The 13,626-nt window shown below is 36.8% G+C and overlaps 2 protein-coding genes across 2 annotated transcripts in view; one reads left to right on the top strand and one right to left on the bottom strand.

Annotated features, from left to right (window-relative positions):
• Window positions 1-2,101: 2,101 nt before the first annotated feature.
• pigf (phosphatidylinositol glycan anchor biosynthesis class F) lies at window positions 2,102-8,200 on the bottom strand. Its single transcript, XM_015375896.1, has 5 exons — window positions 7,812-8,200; window positions 5,543-5,634; window positions 5,195-5,311; window positions 5,001-5,109; window positions 2,102-2,713 (listed from the first exon to the last, which is right to left on the bottom strand). The coding sequence occupies exons 1-5, from the start codon at window positions 8,037-8,039 to the stop codon at window positions 2,600-2,602; spliced, it is 660 nt and encodes a 219-aa protein (XP_015231382.1). The 5' UTR covers window positions 8,040-8,200; the 3' UTR covers window positions 2,102-2,599.
• A 1,960-nt stretch (window positions 8,201-10,160) lies between these two features.
• The window catches only part of cript (cysteine-rich PDZ-binding protein), a 6,757-nt gene continuing 3,291 nt past the window's right edge, over window positions 10,161-13,626 (top strand). The window contains exons 1-4 of the mRNA XM_015375894.1: window positions 10,161-10,305; window positions 10,496-10,561; window positions 11,359-11,413; window positions 11,526-11,629. Coding sequence (XP_015231380.1) covers window positions 10,290-10,305; window positions 10,496-10,561; window positions 11,359-11,413; window positions 11,526-11,629 — 241 coding nt within the window. The 5' untranslated portion in view covers window positions 10,161-10,289. The remainder of the gene's footprint in view (window positions 10,306-10,495; window positions 10,562-11,358; window positions 11,414-11,525; window positions 11,630-13,626) is intronic.

Here is a 13,626-nt window from a genome sequence, read left to right as displayed (position 1 = left end):
GCAAGTCTCTCCATGTAGCATAAGTCATTTACTTTACAACCTCAGACCAAGGCCGAGACAATTTACGCTCCTTCTTGACTGACGGCTCAGTCAAGGGAGAACAAGAGGTGTGGGCGGCTTGAAAGGAGGGAAATGAAAGTGAATCAATGCGATACAACCCGGGGTTGGGAAAAGGTGGAATGAGAATGTGAGTCGAGGGAGAGGGGAGGAGGGGGGATGCTGGGATAGATTTTGACTGAGATTCATGGCTCTTTGTAAAGGGGAACAATTCATCAGTCATCAGCTTCAGGTGGGATCACTGGGTTTAAAGTGAGCCGAGGGGCGCTTTAAGGAAAATGTAGGTGTTCCAGATATATATACATATATATATCAATAGTTGTTCCCCATGCAGGGTTGAAGACAGTTATAGGCAACCCTGGTAAGTAACTTTAACAAGTCATAGCATGAAAAAAAGAAATAATAAACAGCAAAAAATAATATATATATACACGGCCACTAAATAAGGCTAAATATTTGTCTTGTTACCATAAAAACAATGACAAAGGTTGTTAAAGTAAAAGAAATACCTTTAAAAAAGCTCAGTGTGAATGGTCTGTAGGAGAATGACACATCGGGGTCGTCAAGTCTTGTCAAATATTCTATGCCAACATGACAAAGCTTTTTAGATGTGGTTGTTAGTTAAATAATGAAGGAATACAATGAAGCTTCTCACACCTATTATTAGATAAAGACTGTTAATAGCAGCCCAGGCTCTTTAAAATAGTAGAATAACATAAATTCAACAGAGTACTAGTACAGATTATATGAATCAGCAGGTTACTCAAGCTGTTGGAACGTCACTTAAGAGCCCTCTCTCTCTATAACCAAATTTTATAGAAGAAGACTGAGGTAGTTCTGTCTTAAAAACAGAGCAGACAAATATACCGTTTGCAGAATTAGGAAATGTAATGTTTTTGTTTTTATTTTAAGGAGAGATTATTACTGTAATCTGAGACTCATTATTTTTAATGATGCTTTTACTATGAGTGCCAATAAATGGGGCTGGAACTTGTGATCCAGCAGCACCACCTGCAGTCTTACCCCAGGTAGTTTCCAATTGTTTTGAACTTTTGTGCAGAAAGATTAGGTTTGTTTATCTTATTTTTACTATATGTTAGATTTGGCAAATTTAAAAATGCGCTAAGGTTATTTAAGTGAAGTCATAGAAATGGTTAAGATAAAAAAAGAGTCCAACTAAAATCACCTTATTTGTGCTCAAACATGTACAAAAAAGCCATACTTGAAAGAATCCCATTTCAACTCAGTCTGAGCTTCGAGGTAAGAGATTTTTTAATAGTAAGAAAACGTCTGGACATGCAAGTTTCTTAAGGAAGCACCAGGACCTTCTCCTACAAAGTTCTCTGTAACATTTTCTAGCCACCATTACAAAGCTTACTCAACATGAGCAGCAGGTGAGTTTTAAAATTTTTATCTCCCTGTTTACAGCGAGATAAAAGTTTCTGGTAAATGAGTTTTAAAAGATGAGGTCAGGAAAATAAGGCTGTTGGTTTGAATCTGTATTTTTTGAAAAATATAAAATATTTGTCTGGAAAAAATACATTGGATGGCATCATTTTTTCTGTGTCACACATACATTGAATATTTGTCTTAAACTGATGTAATATGTATTAAAAAGAAGTCTGAATCAGACATATTTAGATCGTTTGCACCATATTATAAAACATGGTGCAGAGGACCTTGAACCAATCGAGTAACTTATTTTCCTTATTTTCTTCCTAGACTAGGTCTGTTTGTTTTTCAGGTACAGCCTGCCGGAGCAGTCCATTCACATTCAGATCTTTTATTCCCAAAAAAGCGCTCTGCTCTACAATCATCTCAAAACTAGATTTGCAACTATTGATTGTGAACTTTTTCCACACGGTTTTCTTCCACAAAACTTTAAAATCAGAAATACCTTTTTGACCCCAAAGGCAATTTCAATGTTTCTGGATAAAGTTTTTATTTTAATGAATACTTTGTGTGGTTTACTGTTTTTGTCTTCATACTCCGACTGCAATGAAGCAGTAATACATGTAATATGAGCTCCAGCGAAATTATTCCACATAATACAATGATATACTTATACATAGGCCAACATTTCTTCATGAACAGCATATTTATTGTTCTTATGTATCGTTTTAGCTGTATGCCACCATAACAATTGACTGATCTTAATGGGTTCTACTTTTTGAATGAATAGTAATTAATTAATTATTATTAAATTATTTATTTGACTTCATGACTATTTATTAAGATGTAACTGTAGAAATCAGTAAGAAAAATAAAAAAAAACTGAGTGACTACATGATTTTGCATCAAACACAAATCCTAAGTTTGAGCACAAAAACTACAATACCTACAATAAATCACTAAATAGTTTTAATCAATTCAATCTTTATTCATGTCAAAAATCCCCAAGCTCATCTTGAACATGTACAAAATAACATGTGGTTACAAAAACCATTCACAGGGTTCCCAAGTTCCCAATAAATAACGGGTAAAAAGCGAACAAGCAGACACATTCGCATCAAGCCAGGCAGACGGCCACAGCTCTTTCCAATCACTTGCACTTGTACGTGAGCTGTTTGCGATGGTAGTGGATCCATGCGGGCGCAACGACAAGTCCAGTCAGGTAGCCGATGATGGCGCCCAGACTGCAGGAAACAGGCCAAACCTGCAGAACATGGGCAGAGAACTGTTCAACCTCACCTTTAAGTGTTAGAAACACCCTGATGTTGTTCTTAGAAACATGTTGAAACAAGAGTGAATCACAGTAGATATTTCTTTTTTTTTCCCTTTTGTGTATTTTTTTCTGCAATAACAGAAACAGTTTAGCAGATTCCTTTAAAGAAGAAAAACTAGAACATAAAAGGAAACTATGGCATGTATATAGTAGAAACATTTAAATGACAAACCCCCACTTAAACTGTTTTTAATCATATCACATATTTCTCTATTATTGTTAATCTGTATTTCTTAAATACTCTTTGCAGCCTTGAGCTTCTTTTTATATATACCTTTAACTTTTTGAATTTTGTCCCAGTACAGCTATATATATATATATTAAGTCTTTGTTTTGTGTGACAGAGCGGGACAAAGTAGATCATTATGATGAAAGGATGGTGGAAGATAACTGGCTCTAGATCAGTCAGATTGGATAGAGTGTGTCTGCAGACAGCATTTTTCCCTTCTGCAGGGTCTATAAGTCTGATTTAATTTTTCACTTTGACTAGAACATTCTGACACATGACCATGCTTTGATCCTACTCTTTCTATTGCAGCCGCTGGCTGAATGTTTAACGCTGTTTAAGGCTGCAGGAAGGTGCATTATGTTTCACATGAAGGGTGGGGCTTTGACCACCGTGCACTACATGACTGTTTCAATGCTATAAAAAGAACAATGCTTTTCTTTTTCACACTTTTTTCAGAAATTTTACATTTGAAAGAATCTGACTAGTTGTCCGGTCAGCAGATTTTCATACCTGATTCAAAGTAGCATTATGCTACGTTCAGAACGCAAGCAGCAGAAGCAGCAAAAATGCGCTTGCTGCTTCTTTTTTGATGTTTGAACAAGTTTAGCTCTGGCACATGGCTGAAGCATCTTTGCTTCTCTAGCTGCGCTGTCGAAAAGTGAGTCTGATGCATGTTGGGCGGAGCTAACCTATCCTTTCTTTGCCTGTAACAACGGCGGATGAAATTGATGGGAGTCGCTTGGCTAATTTTGATAAAAGCAAGCACTGGAAGTGGCAAAAAAGCTTCTGCTGCTTAATTTTTGATGCTTGTCCACATTAAGGTCAGACGTCCAGTAAAGTGTGTCCAGATCAGTCTGATGTTTCTGCTGCTCCTGTGTTATATGGCCTGCCTTCAGATATTATTTCGCTGTCGGAGCTGCTCAGACCCCCATACACTGGCGGTCTGAGGCATCCCTGGAACTCCCGTTTAACTGCAGCCTCTGACCCAGTTGCCTCTTCGCAGTTTTTCGCTACTGTTCGAGCTGGAAGGCTTTTTTCACGTACATAATCTAAACTGCAGGCACCAGAATAATAAAATCTAACCTATTTTGCTGGCAGGTTTTGACATTTGAAGTTAATTTAGGCGTTTATAAACTGTTTCAGGGGAGTGATCATAGCGATCTGCATCAGTAGCGCTGTGTCTGTCTCCCTGGCAGCTCCCAGATCAGCTTCTCTGATTGGTTGATGTGCATCGAGCACCAAAAATCTAATTTTTCCAACTCCAGCAGCTGCTGCTTCTGAAGCTTGTCAGCCTGCTGCTCAGAACGTACTAGAGGACCTGTTGATGCACATCAACCATTGACTCTGCATGTAAACTACCTGCTTCTGCACTGTGCGGTCTGAACGTAGCATTAGGCAACTTGGCTGCCTCTCTGATTGATGCTTAGTTGAATATTCATGTTCAGTAGGTTGTTGGCTGAGCATTTTTTGGAATGTTGTTTTAGCTGCTTCTTATTCACTTTAGGCATCTTTATCAGACTTCCGCATACTAATGAAGCAGTTTTATTGAAAAAGAAACGGATTGTTAAAAAAAAACCAATTGGACCACGCTTCTGCTGAGACGCAGATGAGTTCAGGTTTGTTGCCAGAATAACTTCAGCATACAGTCCAATGTTTAGCTTAATGTGTTCAACAAGCCCCCATTGTCACTGGTAGGTTGTAACAGAAGCTATTGGTGATGCTCTGAATTTGTTATTAAATATCCCTACTCAAGGTTTGTCTTCCTAAAAGGCGCAAAATTTTGTGTTTCATTAAGATACAACTTTACAATCTTGAGCCTTTTCAAAAAAGGAGGGTTTCACCCTTGTTTATTCTTTTCCTAATTATTCTTCTTGAATCAAATGGACATAAACTGTTTTTGATTTGGTTATAAAAAGCCATAGCACTTACATCAGAGAAATATTAGAAGCTCACAATAACAATGCATAGTCTGAATTGTTTTCCACTGACCTGCCATGGCCTGTCCCAGTCTAATGGGATTGGGAAAGCTCCCACCCAGGCTCCAATTAGGGTGCAGGCCACTGTTATCTGTAAACATGTGTCCCAAACAGACATAGCTCTGGAGAGAGACACAAAAAGGGAAAAAATTGTGTAACGGTGATATCTAAAAGAGAGAGAATAGAGAAAAAGGTTTGAGAACCCACCCATGTCGACTGAACACTCGTATCCAGGCTTGAACGTTGGGGCCGAGAACACAGAGACACCTCAGTGTGGTCAGAGAGCTTAGAAGGACAGCCAGCGAAAAGGTCTCCAAAGCAGATCTGGAAAAACAAATCCAGTCAGATGCACAATATGGCAGCAAAGGCAGGAGAGAGACAGCCATTATACAACAATATGGTGCAATAAAAATATTAATGGGAACCGAAATGCATCAATGTTTTATTGGTTTGATTGAATCTCAGCATGGAAACAGAGAGCCACAACCGTCCTCCGCTGCCCTGTTTCACTGTTGCTCCCGTAATGCAAGTTCACAGCCGACACCATCTACTCACTCAATCAGCGGGGCTCCGTAGAGAACGACAACCGTGTGGAAGAACAGGCAAGACAGGAAGAAGTAGACACATGAACGGAACAACCTCGACAGCTGCAAAAAGAAAATACAGAAAGGTCAGATTAAAATAAATCCTACAATTTGCATTAAAAAAGGTTTTCTTTTATCGGTTCCTTATAGCAGACTACCACCCAGCAAACATATTACAGCTTTTTGTGATCTTCTTGCGTACAGTTCACATGCAAAATGCAATTTGTAAGGAAAACTAGCCCTGCACATCGTCAGCTGTAGTATCTTGTAACATTTACTTGAGTAACTTTCAGAGAAAATGTACTTTAAGTAGTTTTTCCTGCATCATACTTTTTACTTTTACTTGAGTAAAAATATGATGAAGTAGCACTACTCTTACTTGGGTAAAATGTCTGGCTACTCTACCCATCAAAAGTAACTTCACTCCATAAAGATAATGCTTGATTTAAACAGAAATTCAACCAGAGAGACACAAACACCTGTAGTTATGGCAAAGTAAGACTTCAGTTCAGTTTTGTAATCCGGTTTCTTTGTTTTGATGCTATTTTTTATTTGCTGATCCTGCTGTTTAATTTTTAAGGTCAAAAGGAAATACAGCAAACAGTTTACTGACTAATGTTACAGGAAGTAACTTGCCATATTCTTTTTTTATAGCAAAGCATATTGTTTGTGTGTGTATATATATATATATATATATATACGCTTAATGGTAATTAATTGATTATTGAAATAACTAAACTAATCTAGTAATCAATTAATCATCCACTGGAGTATATACTCTAAAGCATGTCTTTAGCTGGCAGGGCGTCCCATTTAGAGGATTAATTATTCCAAAATTGTAAAAGGTATAGAAACATTTTGCATTGAAGATTACATTTTCTTTTTTCATTTGTCAATATGCTTCATCTAAAACTTACCTGTTTTAATTCTGTAAAAAAATGTTTTTTGAGAAACCTTTGGGAATCTGATTATTAATCGCTGAATCAAAGAAATAATCCACAGATTAATCGATTTGCAAAATAAGTTAGTTTTCAAATGTTGTTGTTTTGTAGGAATGTTTTTCTGCTTTTATCCCATAAATTCCACATCATCTGTGTTTTTTTATACAGCGACTAAAAGAGTCGATTTTATCTTAAAAGAAAAGTTTTGAGTAGTAAAAACTATTTAGTGAAGTTTCTTGGAGACCTAGCCTCTGTTTACCTTCTAAGACTTTTTAATAATGCATTAAACATGTTTAAGCACATATATACAGACCGATATTCATCTGAAAAAAAGTACTTTGGACCACTGACCAACAGCCCAGTGCTGCTTCTCTGTAGCCCAGGTCAGGCGCCTCTGCTGCTGTTTCTGGTTCTAATGTGGCTTGACCTGGGGAATGCTGCACCTGTAGCCCATTTCCTGCACACACCTGTGCACGGTGGCTCTGGAGGTTTCTACTCCAGACTCAGTCCACTGCTTCTGCAGGTCCCCCAAGGTCTGGAATCGGCCCTTCTTCAGGGTCCGGTCACCTCTTCTCGTTGTGCAGCATTTTCTGCCACATTTTCCTTCTCACAGAGGTGCCTTGATGCAGCACTCTGGGAACAGCCTATTGGATCTGTAATATCTGTCTGTGTCATACCCTCTTGCTTAAGGTGAGCAATGATTGTCTTCTGGGTTTTTTCTATGATTGGGGTTTTGAGTAATGAACCAGGCAGGGAGTTTTAAAGGCCTCAGGAATCTTTTGCAGGTGTTTATAGTTAATGTGTTGATTCAGATGATTAGGTGCATAGCTCGTTTAGAGACCTTTTTCATTTTGTGAGACAGGAATTTTGGCTTTTCATGATGTTATATGCCAAAATCATCCGTATTAAGACAATAAAAGACCTGAAATATTTCAGTTAGTGTGCAACTAATCTAAAATTCAAGTCTTCAAGTTTTATCATTACATTATGGAAAATATTTAACTTTATCACTATATGCTAATATTTTGAGAAGGCCCTGTAATTAGGGAGCCCTTTTCTACATTGAAGGGTTATAACTAAAAGCCACACTTTTCAGATTTGTCATTAAATTCGTTTTTTTTCTTCTAAATTCACATTTATGAGCCCCTTATAGCAGTATATATAAATATATAGACTTTTAATTTGTACATATTTCTAATACTTCTATGCAGTTACAAATAAAGAAAGAAGCTATACATGAGCACCTACTAACTATACATTTATCATTTTTCCTCCTCTCTTGGGGCCACAGGCAGCTACCTTGTATCCCAGTGTGTGCTTCTTTGTGGGCGCAGTGACGCCGAGCAGCCAGAACACGGTCCCGCTGACAGCAGCCACAGCTGCAGACACCGAGTAGAGCCACAGCAGGTGGGTCCCATACACCGAGAAGCCGGGGACCAGCACCGTGGGGAGGACGGTGGCCATGAACACCGAGCCGGCGATGATGGCGTGAGTGGACGCCATGGCTCTGATTTCATGGTCCCACATGATGAAAGCTACGGATTTCTACAGCAGGGAGGCGATACGATTCAGGAAAATCAAATATAAAGGCTGAAAAGTCAAAGAATATCGGATTTGGACGAATCCATGAATGGATTTCCTCACTGCGTTTCCGTAAACAGTGAGACTCCTTCTTCGTACAGATTATTTCCCGGTTGGAAGAAAACAGAAAAATGTGCATTACCGCCCCCTACCGGTAGAATGACTTATTTAATCATTTTTTTTTTAATCTGTAATCAATAATTTTGGAATCTTACTTCAAACATTTTTATAATATTTATTTTTCCTTGTATGTTTTCTTCTATAATCTCTTTCCTTCTTTTTATTTCATATTCCCACACATTGTAATCTAATACGGAGGCGTTCAAAAGGGGGTCCGCGACCCCTAGAAGGTCCTTACTGCATGGGGGTTGCCAAAGTTTTTGTTGATTAGACTTTTTTTATATATATATTTCCCCTCTGCAATTTTTTCCACTAATTGAAATGTCTTTAAATACACATTATAATGAATTCAACACACTGAAGAAAACAGATAAATGGAAGCAGAAGATGTCTTTCAGTCATCAATGCACACATTCCTACCTGTGATCATCAATCTCTATAACGCCTCCCTCAAGTGATTCAGACAGCCCCCCTCTGTAATTGACATTTATGCACTATTCTTGCACGTCATTATCACTTTACTTTATTTTTCTTTTTACTTGACATTATGACTTTATATATATATATATATATATATATATATATATATATATATATATTTATAAAACTGTAACTGGAGCGAGTTTCCCTCTGGGAGTATTAAAGTATTTCTGATTCTGATTCTGATTCTGATTCAGCGACACACAGCTCTTTAAAGCTGGGCACTGTTTCATTCACAACACCTGTCCCATCAACCAGGAATCAGAATCAGAAATACTTTAATTATCCCAGGGAGAAATCACTTTCTTTACATTACCCCATTTTTAATAGAGTGACTATAGGACCAGTTTCATGTAACACAATTTCATGCAATATATATAATTAGGGGTCCCCGCTCCATCTCACCATCAGTTTGTGGGACTTTGGCCTGGAAAATGTTGAAGACCCCTGGTCTAATATGTTTTATTGTTTCCAATTATGCACAATGTTGACATCTTCCTTTGTCATTTTATAAGTCCTGTGTGGCCAAACTTGTTTTGATTTCTCCTGTCTCCCCTTCAAGTTATCCTAATTTAATTGGAATCTTTAAAGTTTTACATTTTTTCTATTGTAAACGTTACAAGGTGCAAAACAAGGAAAGCAAAAATGGTACATGTACCATAAACAGGGTACAAGAGACAATAAAGATACGTTTTCAGAGTAAAAAAAAAAACACCCGCTACAATAAGATTCAAAACAATAAAAACAAAGGGCAATCTCAAATTAAATCAAATTGTTTCAACATTGCTGATAATTTCATCCATGCTTAGTTTTAACCAGTCTCAGAGACCTAGAATATAAGTCAAAACCATTTTTCCAATGACAAAAAGTGGGTATTGTTTTAAAATACCCACATCTGTGAATAACATTTTTCCTATCAATCTAAGAAAGTTTCCTAAATGGAAAGCAAATTCTCTTTGCTTTCTAAACCAAATGATGTAATTGTGCAAAATGTTTCAGAGTGATGTCAAAAACTCTTTATATGGATATATTTCATTAATTATCTTGAATTGCACCTCTTCAGCCTTTTCAGTAAGTGGGTAAGTAATATAACTAGTTCCTGTTTTAATAATCTGCTCTGTTGAAAAGTGTTTTAAAATGTTAAGATGTTAAAATCTTCTTTAATAGTAAATTAATAGTAGGCCTATAGTTAATGAATATATGGATAGGTTAGAAAAGGTAATGCAACTGATAAATAAAAGGGCCAGAAGGAGGATTTAGTTTATTATATTAAGAAGAAAAAACAAGTTTAGGATATTAAAGAAAATAATATCCTAAACTGCCAAAATAATAAATTATGATATAAAGTTAAGCAGTTAAATATATATGCTAGAATACTGTCATTTTGTTTCACAATTCATACCGGTAGGTGGTGGTAATGCGCATTAAAATTGTTGCCAAGCGCCATTAACTTCAGAAAGAGAAGAACCTACCATAATATGTAGGGCGAAGAAGAAGACCGTGGCGTCACCGCAGCACCGGAAGTTTTTGTTAGCAGAGGAAGATAAAAGCTACCAAGAGTTTTCTTTCTGTATTTACAGTTAATAAATCGGAGACATGGTTTGTGAAAAATGTAGGTTTATTTTTACTCATCTATTTTTGATCTTGTATATATTTGATGCTAACGATGGTTAGTTCTGTCAACGAAGCTTATGTCAAGGCCGAGACCCGTTATGTAAAGCTAATATTCAGTTTTATTCTTTGTTAGAGACGTTTTGACTGCTCTTCCTTTCGTTTTATTTGATATATTTCGGGGTTTTCAGGTGAGAAGAAGCTTGGCAGAGTGATCACTCCGGACACCTGGAAGGATGGAGCCCGGAACACAACAGGTGAACCTTCAACATGGAAAAATAATAACAGAAAAAGTTTATTTTTCCTGTAAATAGAAGAAAAACACAACAGGAGCATGAACTGAATTTTACAAGAGTTATTTAGATAGAATAAGCTGTTTAAATACCTCTCAATTGTCACAACCTTGAAATGACTGGAAGCAGTAAAGTTGACTCAAGAATAGAATAGAATAGAAACTGCCTTTATTGTCCCCCAATGGGGAAATTCTGTTGTTTACAGCAGCAAAAAGATGATAGAAAAAATGAATTAAAATCATAATAATGAAGAATTAAAAGATAAAAAAAATAAAATACTGTACTGTATAGTGTTTTAACAATATAAATATTGTGCACCTGGGGAATAAATAACCATGAAACAGCTATGGACATTTGTACAATAATGGAAATTTGAAAATAGCAGCAACATCAAAGATGTGCAAAATGACAGCAGCATGTTATTTAACTGACTAAGGTATAAAGTATCTTTATTTAGATAAGAATTACCCTTTAGGTCTGTAGATTCTGATTAAGAAACAGCGGTGATGCCATCATACTGTGAGACCTTTTGCTTTTATATAAGGAGACTGGTTAGAGTTTAGGGGGAGGTAGGTGGAGCAGTTTAAATGTAAAGCTTTAAAGTTTAATCTCTGTGTTTGCATCATATGTTTTGTTTATTTTGATTTAACTAAACCAGCTCTGATTTGCAGTTTATTCACTGACAACATTCTGCAGCATTAGATATTTGTTACAAATGAGCCCCTCTCTTGTTCTTTGTCATGTTTTTTTTTTTTATCTAGAAAGTGGAGGGCGCAAGTTAAATGAAAACAAGATGCTGACATCTAAAAAAGCCAGGTTAGTGTAACGAGATAAATGATTTTAAAAAATGAAAATTACTGCATCTCAACCTTCAAAACACTATTGCATTTGGGTTTGGATTGTTTTTTGTTGTTGTTTTTTTTTTCAGGTTTGACCCTTACAGCAAGACGGGCTTTGCTATCTGCAGGATCTGCAAGAGCTCAGTTCATCAGCCTGGATCTCACTACTGCCAGGGCTGCGCTTACAAGAAAGGTATTTTCTATAATTCCTCCATATTTTGCCACTTATCCTTCAGGGTCATGGGGAAAAGACCCACGCAGAAAGACCCTAGGCCAGTAATCAAACCCAGGAACTTCTTGCAACCCCCTTTTAATTCATTGTGCAGTGCTGGATAAAATTTCCACTTGGCAGACTGCAGATAAATGTTTATTTTCTCCTTACGTTTGAAACGAAAAAGAGAAACACAATACTGAGCCAAATTGTGCGAAGAGGGAAATTGACATAACGTTGCATTTGCTTAGGTGATTGGCTTCATTTTATCCAGAATTGATTCTTGAAGGGGTACAGCTGAAAAGCGTTTGTTTTACCTGAACTAAATAACCCTTTGAATCATTTTCCAGAGTTATTACCTGAAGTTTCAGATCTGAAAGGTCAAGTAAATAATTTCCTGATATTTGTTTTCTTTCTTTCCTGGCTCCAACCGAATTAGTAACTTCAAGTCATGTAAAAATGTAATCGATTTGTCCACACTTGCAATTTTTAAATAGCCAACTACTTCAAGTAGTACCAGGCAATAAAACAAAGACTGTAGAAACCTGATCAATATTGATAGAAAATAAATAAGAACATCCGATCATTTCACTAAACCCTGATCAAGAAACATGCAGGAATGTAGGGAATTTGGACTCAGAAAGTATTTAGCCTCCTAACCTCTCTGGACCAAGCTAAGTGAGGTTGGCTGATCTCTTTTCAAAGTATAAAGTTATGTTGAATAATTTGACATTTAAATTCTGCCTTCTTCTCCTGGCTCTTATTTTAAAAAACAAATCAACAATTATTAATATCCACTGATATAAAAGGCTTTTATCTTGATACATTTCAGCCATATTGCACAAATTTAATAAGTAACATTTCTTTTTTATAGATGCATGACAGGTTGCCTGACTGAGCAGCAGTTTGTGTGTTTTCTATCATCCGTGGTTCAGGGGTGCCTCTAAAGATTGCAACAGCTGTGGCCCACGTGCTTATAGGGTCAAATCCTGCACTGTAAATAAACAAAAGATGCTCAAACTGAATCCAGGGCTGTTCTGATTGGTCTGTTTAAATGGTGTGTGTGGGCTGCTGCCAGCTCTGTAAAGTATTTGAGTTGAGTGATGAAATGCAAACAGCGGTACATCTCAAAGCGGGGCCAAATTAGGTTGCAGTTTCTAAGTACAATGTATACAAATGAAGAGCGGGTCTAAGTACATTCATATTTTGGGTCTAAGTAAATTGTATTTTTAAAATTTGTTTCATAGCTGTCCCCTCCCCCCACGAAAATTTATTGTTTTGTTTTCTGCCCCCTATGTGCACTATTTGAATATAAATCAGTAGATGCTTTTAAAATAAAAAAAAACATTCCCAGCTCTTCCTACTGTGTAGAGAAAAAAAGGACCTAACACTTATCAAAAAACAAATGCTAAACACTCTGTAAGCTTCTGTTACCCCCCACATTAACATATACACCCACCTTCTACAACTCCAGCTAGAAAATAGAGTAATCTACAGACATGCTCACAGTTTTACCATTTCCTCAACCACAAAAATATACTTTTTGGGCTACTTTTATCTGCTTTAACAACACATAACATAAGCTTTTTGTTAATGTCTTAACTTCTCTGGGTCACCGGCGTGTTGTTTTATTTACATCAAACACAGCAGTATGCTTGAGAATAACACCAGTTAAACTTTTACCAATATAGACACGTAATATATAGACATGTAATACATCTTTAGAAAGCTTAGATTGTCCACATTTCAACTGCCGAGTTGAATAGAAAATCATAGAAACCATGAGCACCAAAGCACAGTTAGATATAGCAGCATGTTAAATCTGAATTTTTAAAGTAAAGCCTTGTCGTCCTACTTTGAAGCAATCCTGAGGTCGTACTATAAATCCAATCTTAGATTGTTTACACTCACCGGCCACTTTATTAGGTACCCCATGCTAGTAACGGGTTGGACCCCCTTTTGCCTTCAGAACTGCCTCA

The sequence above is a fragment of the Cyprinodon variegatus genome, unplaced genomic scaffold (genome assembly GCF_000732505.1).
Source record: "Cyprinodon variegatus isolate N-32 unplaced genomic scaffold, C_variegatus-1.0 Scaffold127, whole genome shotgun sequence".
NCBI classification, from domain to species: Eukaryota; Metazoa; Chordata; class Actinopteri; order Cyprinodontiformes; family Cyprinodontidae; genus Cyprinodon; species Cyprinodon variegatus.
Note: the sequence above shows the minus strand (reverse complement) of the source record. Positions and strands in the feature narration are given on the sequence as shown.